The following is an 18,088-nucleotide window of genomic DNA, read 5'->3' as shown; positions in this document are numbered from 1 at the left end:
AAAAATAAATGTCAGGTTATGCAAGAAGTCCGCACAACGATTCTGCTCACGATAACCATGTTGGATCATGACGTGCCAATCTTTCACCAGTAAAGATTGAATAGCCAAAACTAGGTGAGAATTTACGTTGGTGGGGATCTGCTCATTGTTGAGGGCACAATTCAGAAGATGAACAGCAAGGGCATTATCTATTTCAAATATCACATGACGCGACCCTAAATTTCAAGCCAGCTAAAGATCATCCAGAGCACCCCCAGAGTTCGACCTGGAGAACGGTGTAGGTGTCATTATTCCTGATGCAGCTTCCAAGCCACTGATCGTTACTGTCCCGACCAATGACACCCGCACAAGTCGTGTCGGTGCTTCCTCGGAGAGTGCCATCAGTGTTGATCTTAATCCAACGATAAAGTGGTGGGGTCTAGTTTATAAGTTTCTCCACTCTACCAGTGCGATGGCCAGATATGGTCGTCCCAATGACAGAAGCCTGAAAGGTGTACCCCATCAACCTGAAGATCTTGTGTTTTAGTTCCTCCAAACTATAAGAGCTACCCCCAAACATGAACACATTCCTTTGTTTCCAAATGAGCCAACAGGTAATGCCAAACACAGTCTTCTAATTCCTAAAGGACGAGCACCAGCTGAACTTATTCTGCAGGTTTGCAGTGAATCATGCATTAAAAAAAAATTAAAGAAAATAGGGGCAGTCAACTAAAGAATGATCTTGCTCCAAAGAATATGTGCCCGATGACAACCCCTCAGGACATGGTTGAGGTTTTCAATATTAGTACCGTAGACCATGCAGCTAGGATCATCCGCCATGTGTTAGCAAACCCATTCCTCGCTCGTGATGAGGCCCTTTCGCAAGACCAACCAAGGAAAATAACGAACACGTTGGGCACCCGACCACTTCCACGCCAAGTCCCATCTATTATCTACAAAAAAAGGAGAATGTCAGCGAACATATGATAAACAAATTTAATAAAAAATTTATCGTTAGACGAAAGGCCCAAAAAAAGGCCATCGGGCCCCCTATCATCTTGTGGGGGACTAACAGTAGCCAAATAAAGAAGAATGTTGTGTGGAAGCAAGTTTTGTAGAAGATTCCAGTCCCACTGACCGATCGAGGTCACCAGATCCTTAATACGCATAGAACCCTGTGTATCAGTGACTGGTTGAAAGATAAGAAACTTGAAATGGCCACAATTCATTAACCAAATATCATCCCATAACCTCACAGTATTCTTGTCTCCAATATGCTAGGCCAGCCCATGGTTCAACTTCTCCCAAAGACCACTCAGTTTCCTCCAAAGGTAGGAACACGTAATCGAATTAGGGAGAGACCTATAGGAATAGTCCCACTTTTATTTGTAACGCAAAATTTGAACCCAAAAGGCTTCGTCAAGATAAAAAAGTCCAATTTCATGAGGAAAGCCTTATTAAGCGCTCTGAGGCTGGGGAGGTCGCCCCCACCATGAGAAATGGAGCGACACATCTCCTGTCAACTAACCAAGCTGACCTTCTTCCCATTTTTAGAAGAAGCCCAGACAAATTCCCGCACTAGGCGTCAATTTAATCACAAAGCGAGTTGGGAATGGTAGCGGTCTGCATAATATAGGTAGAAATAGCCATGAGCATGGATTTGGCTAGAGTGAGACGATCGGCCATAGAGAGGCAGTTAGCTTTTCACCCGAAGAGTTTCGCCCAAACCTTCTCAAGGATATACCTATAGGTGTTTTTCATGATTATGCCATGGAGTAGGGGAACCCCAAGATACATACCCAGATCCAGCGAGACCTGAAAACCAAACTCATTACTGATTCTAGTAGCTTCATTGGCTGCAACATTGTGAAAGAAATAGATACGAGTCTTGGAAGTGTTAATTTTGTGCCCGAAGCTCTCACAAAACTCAACAAACACAATTTTGATGAGTTGAACCTGCCTATCTGATGTGCTACTAAAGAGAATCAAATCATCAGCGAAAAAAAATATGAAAGTTTGGGGCCTCGCTTACTTAGGAAAATTAGAAACCACGCCTCACAATTAACCAATTGATTAATGTATTGTGAGAGGTGTTCAATACATAACATGAAGATGTAAGGAGACAGAGGGTCACCCTGACGAATGCCACATGAGAGAACAAATTCTTTAGTGGTCTCCCCATTCCACAACAATTGCATGGAACCAGAGCAAATGCACTGCAAAATAACTTTGACGAAGAGCTATGGGAAACCAATGTCTCATAAGGTATCCTCAATAAAATCCCAATTGGGTGTATCATAGGCTTTCTTTAGGTATACTTTGATCATCATCCAACCAACCTTGTCAGTCTTATGCCTCATGGAGTGAATGACCTCCTGGGCTATAATTATATTATCCGAGATACTTCGGCCCTCCACAAAACTAGCCTGTGTGCCACTGATGAGTCTAGACATGATACTCTTAAGTTTGTTGACAATCAGCTTGGTAATAATCTTGTAGGAAACATTAGGAAGGCTAATAGAACGGTAGTCCTTGATGGTAGTGGGTCTAGCCACCTTGGGGATCAAGTTAATTAAAGTCCTGTTAATACTCTTCTCCAAATCAGCCCCCCTGGAAAACTTTCATCACCATCTCACAAATCGAGTACCCCACAACCTCCTAATGGTGTTAGAAAAATGTCGCATGAATGTTGCCTAGTCCAAGGACCTTGAGCGATTTCATGGCAAATAGGGCCAGACGAACCTCATCTTTAGTAACAGAGGCATTAAGCAAATTAAGCGCGGTTGTCATAAGGGGCGCGAACCTACCCCTTATCTGATAGGTTGGAGCTTCCAATCTCTAGAATAAAGTTCATTGAAGAAACTCACAGCAATGTGTCTGAGATGACCTTCATCGGATACTCAGTTCCCATCAGCATCTTGAAGCATAACAATTTTATTACGTCGACGGCGAGCTATAGTACATACATAGAAGTACTTCGTGTTCTTATCACTAAGCGAAATAAACTCACACCGCAATTTTTGCATCCAAAATAATTTTTCCTGCAACAACACTTCCTCAAGCTCTTTATGCAGGACCATTTCCAAATTGATGAGATACTCATAATGGGTTTGTTTCGGTGTCTTTTAGATGCTAGTGATATGGGCCAACAAATGTTTATTCTTTATGAAAATATGACTAAAGATGGTGGAATTTCAATCGTTGGCCTATTTAGAGAAGTGCTCACGGGTGGCCTAGAAGGAGCTATCTTTCTGCCAGCTGTTATGGACGAGTATAGGGAAGTCGGGATGAGTAAGCCACGTCGCAAGAAACTGAAAAAGTTGTGGTTTCCGACTTTACGTGTGACACCCAAGTATTAATCAGGAGTGGCCGATGATCCGACTAAAGTTTGGGAAGGTGTTGCATTAAAGTCTTAAAAAAAGTACTCAGCCATGTCATGTTGGCAAGAGCCCTGTCGAGATGTTGAAGGAGAGTGTCTCTGCACTAGGTGAAAGCAGGGCCTACATAGTCCACTTGGGAGAGGGTGTTGTGGCTAATAAACTAGGAAAAATACAAACGCCCTTTATAACTTTTTGTAGCCTCACTCATCCTGTTCGAACTATCCAAAATCACACTAAAATCACTGGCAAACAATCAAGGGTCATCAATAGTTGTACTAAGCTAGTTGAGAAAGTCTCATAAGTGGCAGTGATTCTGTCATTGGGGCTCCCATAGACTGCCGTGAACAAAATCTTACGATCATCCTCATTTCAGTGGATCTTGGCGTGAATAAATTGACTATTATTAACTAAGATATTAACTTGATAGGGGTCATTCTAGAGGAGCCAAATACCACTAGAGAACCTAAGAGCTTCCACTCGGTGAGAGGAGCCAAAGTCATGCTACAAATAATCTTTTCAGCTTTATCCCCAACAGTATGTGGCTCTATTAGGACTACAATTCTAGGCCTATATAGATGGGTAAAAGCCCAAAAAATTCGGCCGAAACTGGAACTTGCCACACCCTGACAATTCAATATGAAGATTTTGTGTTCCATGGACAAATGTAGGAAGGAAATAAGGCAGCTAAAAGACAACACCAGAGAAATCAGGAAGGAGGCAAAACATGGCGCGACCATATCAGATCGCAATGCTTATAAGCTCGTCGAGTGGGCTAGTGTCCGTCTCCATCTCAAACCCATCCTATGTCCCATCCAGAAGAGATGTGGTTGCGAGTTTTGATGTCTCTGTAACCTCCTCGTGGCGTTTCTTTAATTTCAGATCTTGACAAGAGGCCTTGTTAACCCTGATGTCAGACAGATGCTTGTCTGGTGGCTGAGAAGCTTTCTGAAAGGTGTTGTTCGAGAGCTTAGTGCCATAACTAGAAGTGGCAACCGGTGTGACGCTGTTGCCTTGCCGTCCTTGTCCTTTTCGATTCAGGTCACATAATGCTTCTGGCTGTCAAGGATAGAGGTGATGTGTTCGATCGTCACGTGCGGGTTAGGGCTAAAAGGCAGGCCCATATTATTCTCCATAACTCATCTTGCCCCGATTGAAATAATTTGGGTCGTCACTTGTTGAGAGGAGACTTGAATTAAGCCCAAGTTTGCCATTGGCCTGCTATTTTAGTCCAGGTTGGCAGTTGAGAGGATATGTTTTATTGGACTTATTTTGGACTTACTTGGCCTATCACCGAAAATCCATCCCCTCTTTTCTCCTACCTGTATTTAAGGCTCTTCTCATTCTCTCCTCCTTTCACACCCGATTCCAATTCTTGAAACTTCACCCCTGCTGAATTCGCATGTAGGCCATTAGAATCGAGATTGACGTTGCCCATTTTGGCAATCATATCAAATTTTGATCTAATGTCATTTCTTCCACGATTCACGGAAGTCTCCTTGTTCCCAAATAAGTTTCCTTTTCTGGTATCTTTCCTTCCCTGGCAGATCACCTACTTCTAAGGGCCGAACTTTTTTTTTCGGCACCACCGGAGGTGTTATAGGTCCGCTGGTCGCTTCTTTTACCCCTTCCCCTTCCATCGGGGTGTCCTTGCCTATCATAGGGCAATGTTCTTAAAGATAGCCATAACACCCATATTCAAAGCATATGAGAGGAAGACCCTCATACTCAACCCGTTGCAAGTGCCCTTTGATCATTATTGTGGATATCAATAGTTTCGTGAGGTCCACCGAAATGGCAAGCGTAGTAAACTTCCCTCTTTCAGTGGTTTTCATGTTGTAATCGATGCATACAATTGTCCCAATTACCTTATTAATTGCTCGCAAAATGCTTTTGTGGTAATATTGGATCCATAGTCTAGGAAACTAGACCCGGGCAACCACCGATGCCACACGATCCTCGCTCATCAAGAATGACGACGTCCATGGCTGCACTGTCAGATAATGTCCATAGATGATCCCAAGGACCACCAGTTAGAGTGTGCGTGAAGTCATCCGCATCGCTGAACTTGACTAGGTAGTAGCCATTTTCTAGGTCCATCAGTTGGAATGTCTCTGTCAGTTGCTATAGACTTTGAAGTTGGCCAAGTAGGGGCCTGTATTCGATTGTTTTGCCTAGTAATATGATGATCACAGAGTTTTTCATGGGCTGAGATAGATAGTTATAAACTCTGTCTGAGAACGAGACAATGAGAAAGTCTCCACTAAACACGACCACCACATCCTCCTCCTAAATTTCAAAGTCTTTTATTTTTTATTCTTGGGCTTTTGTGTTGGTGAGCTTGTCCCTGAATGATACCTCGTCTCGTCCCCAAGCTTGGAATTGGCCTACTCTGTTTGGAGCAGTGTCCACTTGACAATCTTCCTCATATGCTGTCAAGTCCATCTTGTTTCCCTCATCCATGTTCATATCTGCCATCTGTTCCGCCTTCTCATCTCCTTCCAGTGGTGGTTTAATAGGTCATTTTCTTATCCTGACCTTTTTGGTCGATTGGTTGTCATCCAGGCATAGCGAAGCCTCACTATTTTCCTTAAGAGGAATATCATCAGGATAAATCATGCTTATGTATAATGGCTTGCTTTTTAGATTATAGTTCTTTTGATTTATAAAAAATATGAGTCAATATTCAATTAATTAAAAATATCAAATTGTATTCTTCATGGGGAATCCAACTATAAAAGTCTAACTAAGTGCCATTGGATAAAAATATAATTGTAGGTGTCATCTCCGAGTGTATTTGTTATTATACTTTATATTTAGTTTTATCTTTGTTTGATCACTTACTTACTTGTCTTATGAAGTTAGCACATTGAATGTCATAACAATAAAGTCACATATCAAGTATTAACTCGGGTATAATTAATCCACGCAGTTGGTTGATAACATAACTGTTGATTATAATTTGAGATTGTCGATAACGAAGAAGGATGCTACTCACTTGTGGAGAGGTAGAGGAGGTGAACGGTTAGTTTGAAAAAATATGGAAGAAGGAGTTGGATTTATATATATATATATATATGTATGTATAAGATATGTGTGTAATTATATATTTTGAGCGAAGATAATTTTAAAATTTAAATGTAAATTTTCAGTAAAAATTAAAATTATTTTTTAAATGATTTTATACGTATCAAACCTATATTTTGGATTTAACTATTGGTACACACACCTTACATTTTATTTGTTTTGCTGCAAAAGTAATCTTAAAACACAAAAATTACAGCAAAAAATTGTACCAAACATAATATTGTTTCATTCCATCAAGTTATTTTTGTTATTGTTAAAGGTCAAATATCTTATTTCCATATCTCTGTGCATATATATTAACGTGCATAATTTTTAACTTGTTAATTTATTAATATTTTAATATAGAAATTATTCGATACAGTAATAATAAACTCAAAATAAATAAAATAAAAATAATAAATAAACCGAAATTTCCAATAAGTGGTCAATAAAATAAGGTAATTCTAACGTTTAAAATATATTAAGATAAATTTATAACTTTAAGGTAAAATTAATAAATATTTTTAATTAAAATAAACTAATAATTATAGTTACGTTTTTATTGTGGACTTGAGAAGTTGAGTTCGAGTCATTTCAATTATATTTTAAAATGGGCTAAGCCCACAATGAGCCGCAGGGTGGGTTAGAATAGACAGGGTCCAGTAATGGGGCCCGTTATATCAAAACAAAGACGGTCTCCAGGAGTCTTCCCTATACGCTGTCGTTTCATATCGCTCCCCACGTCTAAAAAGAAACGCGCATATCTCTCGTCAAAACTCGATCACAAAAGCCTCTTATCAAGCCCTAGGTAATCTTTCGATTTACAGATGTCTGGTTTTGTCTTTGATCTTCTCCTACTCCACTCGGCATAGGGATTCGTCTAAGCATCTCTTTGTTGTTCTTCTTGGTTTTCTTTTTGGTTTATTTACGCTTCTTGATACTACGTATTTATATATATAGAGAGAGAAAGTGAGCAGGGGTGTGAGCTAGAAAGAAGGGGATAGAGAAAGGAAGAGGAAGTAATGGCGCATAGAGTTATTAGAGATTACGAGGCCGATGGCTGGGAAAGATCCGATTTCCCCATCATCTGCGAGTCCTGTCTCGGCGACAATCCTTACGTGCGAATGGTATTGATTCGAAATCCCGTCTAAACTTAAGTTAAGATTTTTGTTTTCTTGTCGAATCATATATTCGAGTGTGATTTGCGTGGCTTAACTTAGGTAGTTGTTAAATTAGTATGATTTATCGATGTTATGTGGTGCGTAATGTTCGCTTTATTCTTTGATGTTATTTTGGATTTTGGGTTTCTTTAATTTGAACTTGCGGATTCGCGCACTTGTATTTTTATTTTCACATGAATATTTGTGAACTTCGATGTTGGTAAAAGGAAACCATGAAATGTCACCGGCCTTCCATGAAGGCTGACAATCGAGGGGAGTATGATATTGGAGTTGAAAGGGCACCTGTTTGGTTATATCGGGCAAGAAGTGTTTCTACGTAGATATAGCCCCGAGGCAATTATGGGAGTATGTTTTCTTGAGGTAGCACGGATTGGAGATAGACATGTTGTAAAAATTATTGTGCAATCTAGGACACCTATTTGGGTATATCCAGAAAGAATTCTACCCAGGGATGCTTCTGTGCAATGATGGCAGTGTGTTTTTGAGCTAGCGAAGGATGGGAGTGTGTTTCTGAGGTAGCACAGGTTGGAGATAGACATGTTGTAAGCACTGTTATGCACTATCCACTCTGGAATCACGAGTAAATTACTGTGTGATTGGTTATGTTTGTTGCTTGATTATTATCATGACTGCAGTTTGACCTATTTGTTATTGAGATAATTAATTGTATGGTATAGAGGGTAAATATTATGAAGAAGAATATTTTATGTTATAGTTTAAGTTCTTCTGTCAGGAAAATCCATTGCTTGTATGATTTATTAGTTTATTTTTGTTGGAATTCAGACGAAAGCAGATTATGATAAGGAGTGCAAGATTTGCACTAGGCCATTCACAGTTTTTAGGTGGAGACCAGGTCGTGATGCAAGATTTAAAAAAACTGAGGTTTGCCAGACATGCAGCAAATTGAAAAATGTTTGTCAAGTATGCCTTCTGGATCTTGAATATGGTCTGCCAGTTCAAGTTCGAGATACAGCTCTCAGCATTAATTCCAATGACGCCATTCCAAAGAGTGATGTCAACAGAGAGTATTTTGCGGAGGAGCATGATCGTAGGGTATGTATATGCCTAAGTATTTCTTTTAACATTTGAGGCTTATTTAAAAAACAGCATGCAATGTGGTAGTTTATTCTGATGTCGACAGAGAGTGTTTCTTTTGATATATATGCCTGTGCTTATTCTGAATGCAGTAGCTTCACTTTTATGAGTTCTATGATTATTTGGAAAACAGCATGCAAGTGAGCTGTCTGCTTTCTAGCTTATTATTATCACTTAAGCATTAGGTTGGAGAGGCCTGACATGTATATTCAGACTGTGACATAGTTTGTACTGTTCCGTACATTTGAGTTAGTGTCTGATTGTCGAGTCTGAGATCACTTGACTATGGCTATGTGCTCCTTCTATCTGCTACCATTTTGATGCATTTGTTCAATCTGCGATTTCTTTTATCTTATTTTGGGCAATATGAACTGGAAATCATGGATTATATATCTAGTTATGGATTTGTGATGTGACAAGTGATCAGTGTCAAAAGCCCCCTGTCCGTGTGGTAAAATATGTAATTCAACTTGTTGTATTTCACCTTTTTCCCCCAGATTGATTTCGTTGAATGACTTGGCTGCCTTCTATCTTATATTGGCAGTTGGGGTGGAGGTATTGTTTCTGTTTGATATTCAGCCAAAGTCATTTTTGTTATGTTTTCTGTGGCGGACAGTCTATTAATCTGGGATCTATTGCTCTTAGATATCTGGTTTTAAGTCCTCAGGGGTTGCTTTTCTGGTAGTTCTGTAGTTGCACATTAGCTAGCAATAATGGATTTCATGCAAGCTTTTATATGTTTTGGATCATACAAAATCAGATCAAATAGCCTACATTAGCTAGCAATAATGGATTTCATGCAAGCTTTTATAATTTTGGGTGGAATAGTTGCCTGTTATGTAGGCTATTTGATCTGATTTTGTATGATCCAAAACACAGATAAACATCTAATACCAATTTCCAAAGGTAACACCTATTGAGTTTTGCGAAAAAAAGAAACTATAAGACCCTGTAATGCTCTTCTGTATGGATATGATATCATGTTGTGCTAACTTATACTTTTGTTCTTTTAGGTTGCCATCGGTTAGCTCTATCATTATCAATGTCATGATTGTTAATCCTTTGGGAGGACTTTGGGACTTGATTGATACTTTGATTGACATGTAATTATTTTTGTGTGCAGGTTGCATTCCCTTGATGCCTCTAACATATTATACTTTTTATTCTAAAACAATGATTGTTATCCGTGCAGGCTAGAGCTGGTATAGATTATGAATCCTCGTATGGAAAAGCACGACCAAATGATACTATTTTGAAGCTCCAAAGGACAACACCATACTATAAAAGAAATCGTGCCCATATTTGCAGCTTCTTTATAAGGGGTGAATGCACAAGAGGTGCTGAGTGCCCTTACAGGCATGAGATGCCTGTAACAGGGGAGTTGTCGCAGCAGAACATAAAAGATCGATACTATGGGTAGGTAGAAGTACTAATGTTAGCCTCTTTTCAGCTTGCTAAGTCATATATCATCTTCATGTTTCTATCTCATCCTCTTCCCCCAGCCCCCTTCCCATGCCGCATCTTTCCAAAATTTTGTTATTTTTTTCTTTTTCAATGATGTGTCTGGTTGAATATCATCCACCTGCTTATCTTTCAATGTCATGTGCAAGTGCTTGATTATTTTTGTTCTTAATGATATCTTACTTTGTTTTTCGCAATATCTGCAGAGTGAATGACCCGGTGGCATTGAAACTTCTCAGCAAGGCTGGGGAAATGTCGACGCTAGAACCCCCTGATGATGAAAGTATTAAAACTCTTTATTTGGGTGGACTTGATGCAAGGATCACTGAGCAGGATCTAAGGGATAACTTCTATGCTCATGGTGAAATTGAGTCTATAAGAATCTTGCCTGATAAGGCCTGCGCTTTTATAACATACACGACTAGGGAAGGTGCAGAGAAGGCTGTGGAAGAGCTCTGTAACAAACTAGTTGTAAAGGGTCTAAGGCTGAAACTCACATGGGGTAGACCTCAAGTACCAAAACCTGAGTTGGAAGCGTCAGAGGAAGCAAGGCAGCAAGCGCTGGTGGCTCACAGCGGCTTGCTGCCGCGGGCAGTTATATCTCAGCAGCAAAATCAGTTGCAGATGTCAGGCACTCAGGACCAACCTCCGCCTATGCACTACTACAATATGCCGCCTCCACCTCCTCCAGAGAGAGCCTACTATCCATCAATGGATCCCCAAAGGATGGGTGCCCTTGTGCCATCCCAAGATGGTGGAGAGAGCAAATCTGGATCTGACAAGCAGCCGCAAGGTCAGCATTATCCTCGTCAAGCTATGCCACCGCCACCGCCACCACCACACGGGCCATATCCTAATCAGGTTTATCCCCCTTACGGATATATGCCACCAGTTCCACCTTATCAGCAGTATCCTCCATACCATCATCCACAACCAATGCCTCAAGGTCCACCACCACCTAGCCAGCAGCACTATCAGCATTCTGGGCCACGGCCTGGGCCACCAGTCCATACTCCTCAAGTATCTACAGCATCAAGTGCTGCACCTCCGGGGTCTGCACCGCCTGGAATCCCTGGACCAGGGTCATCACATCAATGATTTTCCTCTGCTCAGAAACCTTCATGCAATTTCTATTGAAAATTTCTTTGCTTCTGTCACTGTATGAATTCATCGCAGGTGAATGGTGCATTTTGACTTGCTGTAAAATTTATGCCTGCCAATGGGCATCGCTATAATTTACTTGAAAAGTAGGAATTTCCCTAGCAGGAAAGTTTGATGTCTTCGGATATGATCTACTTTTAGTAGCCATTCCATTTGTATGATAAATTGTATGTTCCATCTCTTCTTATCTTGGACAAGATCATTTAGTCTTGGGATTCATATACAACAGTATATATAGCAGATCCAAACACATTCTGTAAGAGCAACGGAAAATTTAAAATGAATTTTAACTGGGAAACTGAAAGGGTCCAATTTTGTAAAATCGTGGTTTTATACTTCCTATTATTAGATTAATTACCTGTCTTCAATTTATTGAAGAGGGTCAAGTTTAATACTGTGCATAATTATTTTTATCCCAAATGTTCGATATGTTCTTTGCCTCCTTTTCCTGATTGGAAAGAAAACATGTCGAAGATTCACAGCGAATTATAACCTAACTGAAAAGGAAAGTAGAACTCCAATAGAAACTGAGTTAAGTAATTTAGAATCAAACACAAAATAGAATGAGCATCCAACAAAATGTGAAGTGAACAGAGAGAACAAATTCAACTTCATTCACATATTTACTCATATAGTTAAAGAGTGCAACTCCCTCTTTGGCAGGGATCAAAAGGCTATACATATATATATATATATATATATATATAGATAAAATAGCATCAAAAGTAGGGGCATCAAACTGTGCAAAAAGCTTACCACTATTTTTTAATGAAAATTTATAAATTTTAATAATCGAATAGTATTTATACACAAAATAATAACACAATCAACTTAAAGTTTAAAGTTATCTCATTTTATAGTTTTAATGTGATTAACAACTCTTTTAATGGGTATAGTTGTTATAAAAAGCTTAAACTATAAGCAGAAAAAATAAGTACAACTTTGTTTTGGCTATATCTCTAGTAGTCTTATATATTGTAAGCTCTCCAAATCGGATTTTTTCGAATAGTTTTACCGTAATATCTAACTTAATGCATTTTTTGCATTATACAACATCAATCAACGTATTATGTGACTAATTAATTTAATGCGGTGTTTGCATTGCACAATATTCATCTCTGACTAGTCTGGCACATTAGAGATTCCCCATCTGAATCTGGCTCAACTAATTTTTTCTTTAATTTTGATTAACTTCCTACTTGCGTGTCTCTTCCAGGTTAAGGAACATATTTATTTTTCAACGTACGCTTCATCAAAACAGCACCGGGGACCTAGTGGTAGAAAGGTATTCTGCACACGGTGCGTGTCCATGGTTCGAGTGTTAACTGTGTATAAGTTGAGCAGTGAAGAGATCTGTGCTCTGGTGATGGTAGGGTCTATCACAGCCGTCCGATTTGTTTGACGACTAAGAGCGCATCTGAGCTCTCTTTTTCTTTTTTTATTTTTTATTTTTTATTTACTTTTTCTCTTTTCTAAATTTACATTTATTTTTATAAAATTGGACCAATTGTGATTAAGAAATTACATGTTATTTTCCGCAAAATTTTTGCTTAAAACGTCTTTACGTGTTATATGTTGTTTGGGCTAATTTTACACACTAAAAGTCTTCAGTTAAATTTAAACTTAAAACATATTTTATAATTACTTTTCAATACCATTTTCTTTTTATTTTTTTTTTGCGTCACACAATATATCATCCAACTATTTTTCACAAAGTTACCAAGTGAACAAAGCTTCAGCCACTCAGGCAATAAAACCAGTAAAAAATCAAACTGCAGAAATAAATCTACGATAATCCAAAAACATAATAGTCATCATATAACTCTTTAACCTACGTACAATCAACAAAGCACCAGTGGTTTAGTGGTGGAATGGTATTCTTCTTGGGTGCAGGCCCGGGATCGATTCTCGGCTAGCTCAAGTTGTGAGCGGTGATGAGGTTTGTGCTCGGGTGATGGTAGGGTCCATCGCAACCGTCTGATTAGTTTGACGATTATGAGTGCATCTGAGCTCTTCTTTTTTATTTTCTCTTTTTTTTTTTTTAATTTTTTTTTCCCTTCTAGATTAACGTTATTTTTATAATAAATGGGTTAATAATTTTAACTGAATTAGATTGGATTATTTTAGTATATGTTGTGTGATTATAAATAATATGAACTTTGACAAATATTTCAAAATTTTAATTTTAAGATCCTTGAGTTGATCGTATGAATAATAAATTTAAATTTTAAACTCGATGTGAATATAGAGTGTTAAATTTTTTCTAATAAATTTAGACCATATTAAATTTAAGAGTTATCTTATTCAAATTCAACATAATTATTTTATTATATTAATAAAAATATAATTATATTTACATTTAATATAAAATTAAAAGTATATTTATTAATCTACATATAATAATATATACTAACTATATTTTATGAATATAATTATATAATTATATAATATAATATATTTTATTTATATATATATAAATATATTTATAATAATAAAATTTTTAAAAATGTGTATATGTATGTACACATATATAACAAGTAGGATTCAAATAGATTTTAGAAGATTAAATCCGAATTGGAGATTCGATCCTTTTTTTTTTGTTACTAATTTAAATTTGATCTTATTTAAATTTGTATTTTAATAAAAAATAAATAAATTTTGGTATAGAATATAATTTTCAATTAGAAATATTTTATTTGAGTTTTGGTAAAACTTTTAAAATTTTATTAATTTTGCTAATCAACAGTTTTTTCATTTATTTTTTTTTAATACAACCTAAAATGTATTATAATTGAAAATTAAACTTTCAATTTCTAATTTGTAGAGTTGGAAAAATACAAAAATTTACTATAATTTCTCTAATTTATTAAACACATACCTGTCTTTTAATTAATTTTTATAATGGGTTTTTCCAAACTAATAATTTAATGAAACTGCAATGTCAGCCACGTGGCGTGATCTGGCTGTCCCATCAAGTACGTAAAGTTGCGAAACGGAACTGGAGGGAGTTATTCAAATGACCAAAATACCCCGGGCTCCAAACTACTTATTCAATCTGATTTTAATATATTTTCGTGTCCGCTTCTCCAGAAACTTCTTTCCGGCACCTCCTATATAAGGCGTTTTGAATTATTCGATAAATAAATAAAAAAACTGGCGTAGTTATATCGCGTATAATCGTGAGAGATCGAGAGTGAGCGAAGCCTGAAACATTGCGCATCTTCTTCTCGGTACAGGGAGGAACAGAGGTCAATTGGATCTTCTTTGTTGTTTACGGTGAGGAGTATTTTCATTTTTGTTTCCTGTAGATATTAATTTGAAATCGTAATTTACGGTCTGGTGGTTCTCTGTTGCTTCGTTGTGAATATTTAGATTGTTTGCGTGGTGTGGGTCACTCGCTTGAATTCATGGAGGAGTACGTTTTTTTGTTGATTAAGTCTTTATGTTTGTGGAATCTAAGTCAAATCGCCTAAATTGATTCATGAGCGATTCTCCTTTGGTGTATTTCCATTATTGTATATGTTCACGGTTTGATAACGGGCGATAGCTTTATTAGCTTCTTTCGAGGAATTAACTATAATATAGTATAAATTTCTTAGGTATGTGTAACATATAGTCATTATGAAGTTTGAGGTATACGGAAATTTATCTTAGTTTGTATTTGTATTTAAGATTGTTGTTTCTCTACTAACTTCTGAAATTATTTGTTGAAGATAAAGCGTTTTTGTTTTGCTAGATATAGTGTGCATACATTCAATAGATATAAATTAAATTTATTAAACGAATTACCTATTTTATGAAATTCCCTTTAAATTGTGACTAGGGGCTGAGCAATGAGTTAGTATTTTGCATATTTAATAGAAATTGACATTGAGGAAATGAAGAGGAACTGAGAAATCAAGGCTTATCAAGATTGAACTAGTGATGCCTTTGGGATGCTTTCTCCAGTTAATTGCAATTATTGAAGCAATTGCCTTGAGGGGGTTTCCTTATCTGGGATATGCAATCATGGTACCCATTTTCAGTATTACTAAAAGAAAAAACACTAGTAACTAGTATAACTCATGGAAAGGGATTCCCACATTAGTTTATACATATTGTACGAAATAATCCTTCATCCTTTGATATATATATGCACAAATATAGTTATTTTAACAGAATCTAACCTTGGAATGTACACAAATTTAAACTAAATTTTGCTTACTGAATTGTTCAGTTTTGGCTTGAAGCACAATATCTCTGTTGTTTGTTATTGATGTTCATCTCGATGATATGTGGAATTTGTATATTCAGATGTCATATTCGAGGAGGTCAAGGTATTCTAGATCCCCCTCTCCATACAAGAGGTATGGCAGGTCTGTCTCAAGGTCTCTGTCAAGGTCAAGGTCAGAGTCGAGGAGTCGATCAAGGTACTTTTGTAGTTGTTGGCTGCTGTGATTTAGGACGCCATTTTTCTGGTGTTCACATTGTATAGATGGCCCTAATGATGCCTTGCTTGTCTATCAACTTTATTGACAGGAGCTTTTCTAGTGATGTGGAAAATCCTGGAAATAATTTGTATGTGACTGGATTGTCTCCCAGGATCACAAAGAGAGAATTGGAAAAACATTTTGCAAGTGAGGGAAAGGTGTGGATACTATTTTTTTTTCCCAACTCAAAATATTCTTATGAGCTTCGGAGAAATGTGGTCGTCTACGCTTTACTCTATGTATAATTACTGATGTGCTATGAGGATTATTTTCTCCTCTGTTCTCACTATAAAGAACTTGATTCTAGGTGATTGATGTTCATCTGGTGGTTGACCCATGGACAAGAGAAACTAGAGGATTTGGGTTTGTTACTATGGAAAGTGTTGAGGAGGCTGATCGCTGCATTAAGCATCTGAATCGCTCTGTTCTTGAGGGCCGTGTCATTACAGTGGAGAAGGTAAATGTTTTAAGTTTCCTTTTTATCTTTAGCTGTTTACTAATCATTGATACTGAATATCATATCAAAATTATGGATAGTTTGATGTTAGTTCGATGAAGTTTGAAAGTTGTTTGCTTCTTTCCGCTTGAAGTTTTTGTGACAGCAGGTTAGCTGTGTGTAGCAGCTCTTCGTCAAACTCCAAAAGCCTTACAACTTAACAAACAAATCAAACACACCAACAAGTATCAGACTGTTAGGGTTGTATGCCCTGCATTCTCTCTTTTTCTAGCAATTAAATATTGTGCTCTTCTGGTTATTGATTTAGTTATTATTTGCTAATGAGGTGAATTTGATTATGCAATAAATAAATACCCCTTTCCCTATTTTAAAAACAGTTTATTATCTCTTACTTGTTCATTTGTTCAATTATCTAATGCTTTCGAGGTAACTTATTGCAGGCTAGAAGACGCAGAGGAAGAACTCCAACTCCAGGAAGGTATTTGGGCCTGAGGACAGTTCGTGGTAAGATAAATTTTCATTCAGTTTCGTGATGAATTTGTGTATAAAACTTTGTACTGACTATTTTTCTTCTCATGATGTAGTTCGTCATCATTCACGTAGCTATTCTCCCCGTCGGTCTCCTAGTTATTCCCCTTATAGGAGTCTAAGCCGCTCACCTGGTTATTCATCTGAGCGAAGCAGGAGCCTATCTTACTCGCCTTACTATCGCAGGCAGAGATCCTACTCTCCATATCGCAGCAGGCGGAGATCTTACTCTCCTTATTATAGACGACGCAGATCATACTCACGGTCTCGTTCACCTTATAGTAGGTCACCAGATAGCCGATACTATAGACGGCGTGATAGGTCCTACTCTCCCTATGACTCACCAGATTATCACTACTACGGAAGACATCGCAACCGGTCTATATCTCGGAGTCCTATACCACGGGCAAGGAGGAGCTATTCGCGGAGCCTTAGCCCAAGGTGTCACAATTCAAGGCGAAACTACTTGCGCAGTGTATCTCCCAGGCACGGGAGCTCAAGGAGGAGCTACTCAAGGAGTGTCTCGCCACCACCAAGGAAGAGCATATCTCCTGGAAGATCATCCAGGCATGATAAATCTCCTGACAGTTATACTCAAAGTCGAAGTGTGAGCCCAAGTTCCAGATCTGTTTCAAGATCTGTCAGTTCCAGGTCTTCCTCACCGTCCCAGTGAGAAGAGCTCAAGTATTTTGCATGGGTAGCCTGTTTATTGTATATTGTGGCCATTATTCTCGACCTTCTTTGAACTTTCTTATAGCATCAATAATTGGCCTAAAAAACATGAATCTAGTCTCTTCTAATTGAGCATATTTGTAATAGATGTAAGTACTTAATCGATGCCCTACACCCTTGGTATTTTGGGTTCTGGACGCATTGGGGTATTCCTATCGAGAGTGAATTGTAGTGGTTATGGAATCAATTTAGAATATTTCTATTTTTATTCGCTTATTAGAGTTTTGTCTTCTGATATTTTAATCGTCTCTTTGTTCCTGCAAGGGCGAGTTGAAAGAATTTATTATTATTATTATTATTTTCCAATTTTAATTAGATTAGAACTTAAGGATTCGATGTATAAATCATCGGAAACAATTCTTATAATCATGTTAACGATAGGGCGGATAGTTTATTTAGAAAATTACTGATGGTTCACAAATTGCAATGTGGCTCACAGATATCAAGTCTGAAACGCTGCATGGCGACCTATCTGAGTTCAGTATGTTGTTATTGAGAAACCATTGGTCATAAATCCATTTGCTGCGATAACTTGTGTGATAGAGACCTTGGATGTACTTTGTCTTCCGTCTCTCAATATCA

General features: G+C 37.7%; 2 protein-coding genes and 2 non-coding genes across 4 annotated transcripts; all 4 read left to right on the top strand.

Annotated features, from left to right (window-relative positions):
- Window positions 1–7,182: 7,182 nt before the first annotated feature.
- LOC110810012 (zinc finger CCCH domain-containing protein 40-like) lies at window positions 7,183–11,500 on the top strand. The gene is made up of 4 exons (XM_088214221.1): window positions 7,183–7,549; window positions 8,387–8,656; window positions 9,891–10,114; window positions 10,366–11,500. The coding sequence occupies exons 1-4, from the start codon at window positions 7,445–7,447 to the stop codon at window positions 11,255–11,257; spliced, it is 1,491 nt and encodes a 496-aa protein (XP_088070347.1). The 5' UTR covers window positions 7,183–7,444; the 3' UTR covers window positions 11,258–11,500.
- Window positions 11,501–12,658: 1,158 nt separating this feature from the next.
- Window positions 12,659–12,745, top strand: LOC148268991 (small nucleolar RNA snoR114). The gene has a single exon (XR_015817439.1). It is a non-coding gene; the product is annotated as a small nucleolar RNA snoR114 (small nucleolar RNA).
- Window positions 12,746–13,246: 501 nt separating this feature from the next.
- LOC148268990 (small nucleolar RNA snoR114) lies at window positions 13,247–13,333 on the top strand. Its single transcript, XR_015817440.1, has one exon. It is a non-coding gene; the product is annotated as a small nucleolar RNA snoR114 (small nucleolar RNA).
- A 1,104-nt stretch (window positions 13,334–14,437) lies between these two features.
- LOC110810040 (uncharacterized) lies at window positions 14,438–17,722 on the top strand. The gene is made up of 6 exons (XM_088214220.1): window positions 14,438–14,596; window positions 15,614–15,729; window positions 15,839–15,947; window positions 16,097–16,246; window positions 16,687–16,750; window positions 16,831–17,722. Exons 2-6 carry the CDS (start codon window positions 15,614–15,616, stop codon window positions 17,445–17,447), a joined length of 1,056 nt encoding a protein of 351 aa, XP_088070346.1. The 5' UTR covers window positions 14,438–14,596; the 3' UTR covers window positions 17,448–17,722.
- The last annotated feature ends 366 nt before the right edge of the window (window positions 17,723–18,088 follow it).

The sequence above is a fragment of the Carica papaya genome, chromosome 2 (genome assembly GCF_054855325.1).
Source record: "Carica papaya isolate Zhongbai chromosome 2, ASM5485532v1, whole genome shotgun sequence".
Classification (NCBI taxonomy): Eukaryota; Viridiplantae; Streptophyta; class Magnoliopsida; order Brassicales; family Caricaceae; genus Carica; species Carica papaya.
Note: the sequence above shows the minus strand (reverse complement) of the source record. Positions and strands in the feature narration are given on the sequence as shown.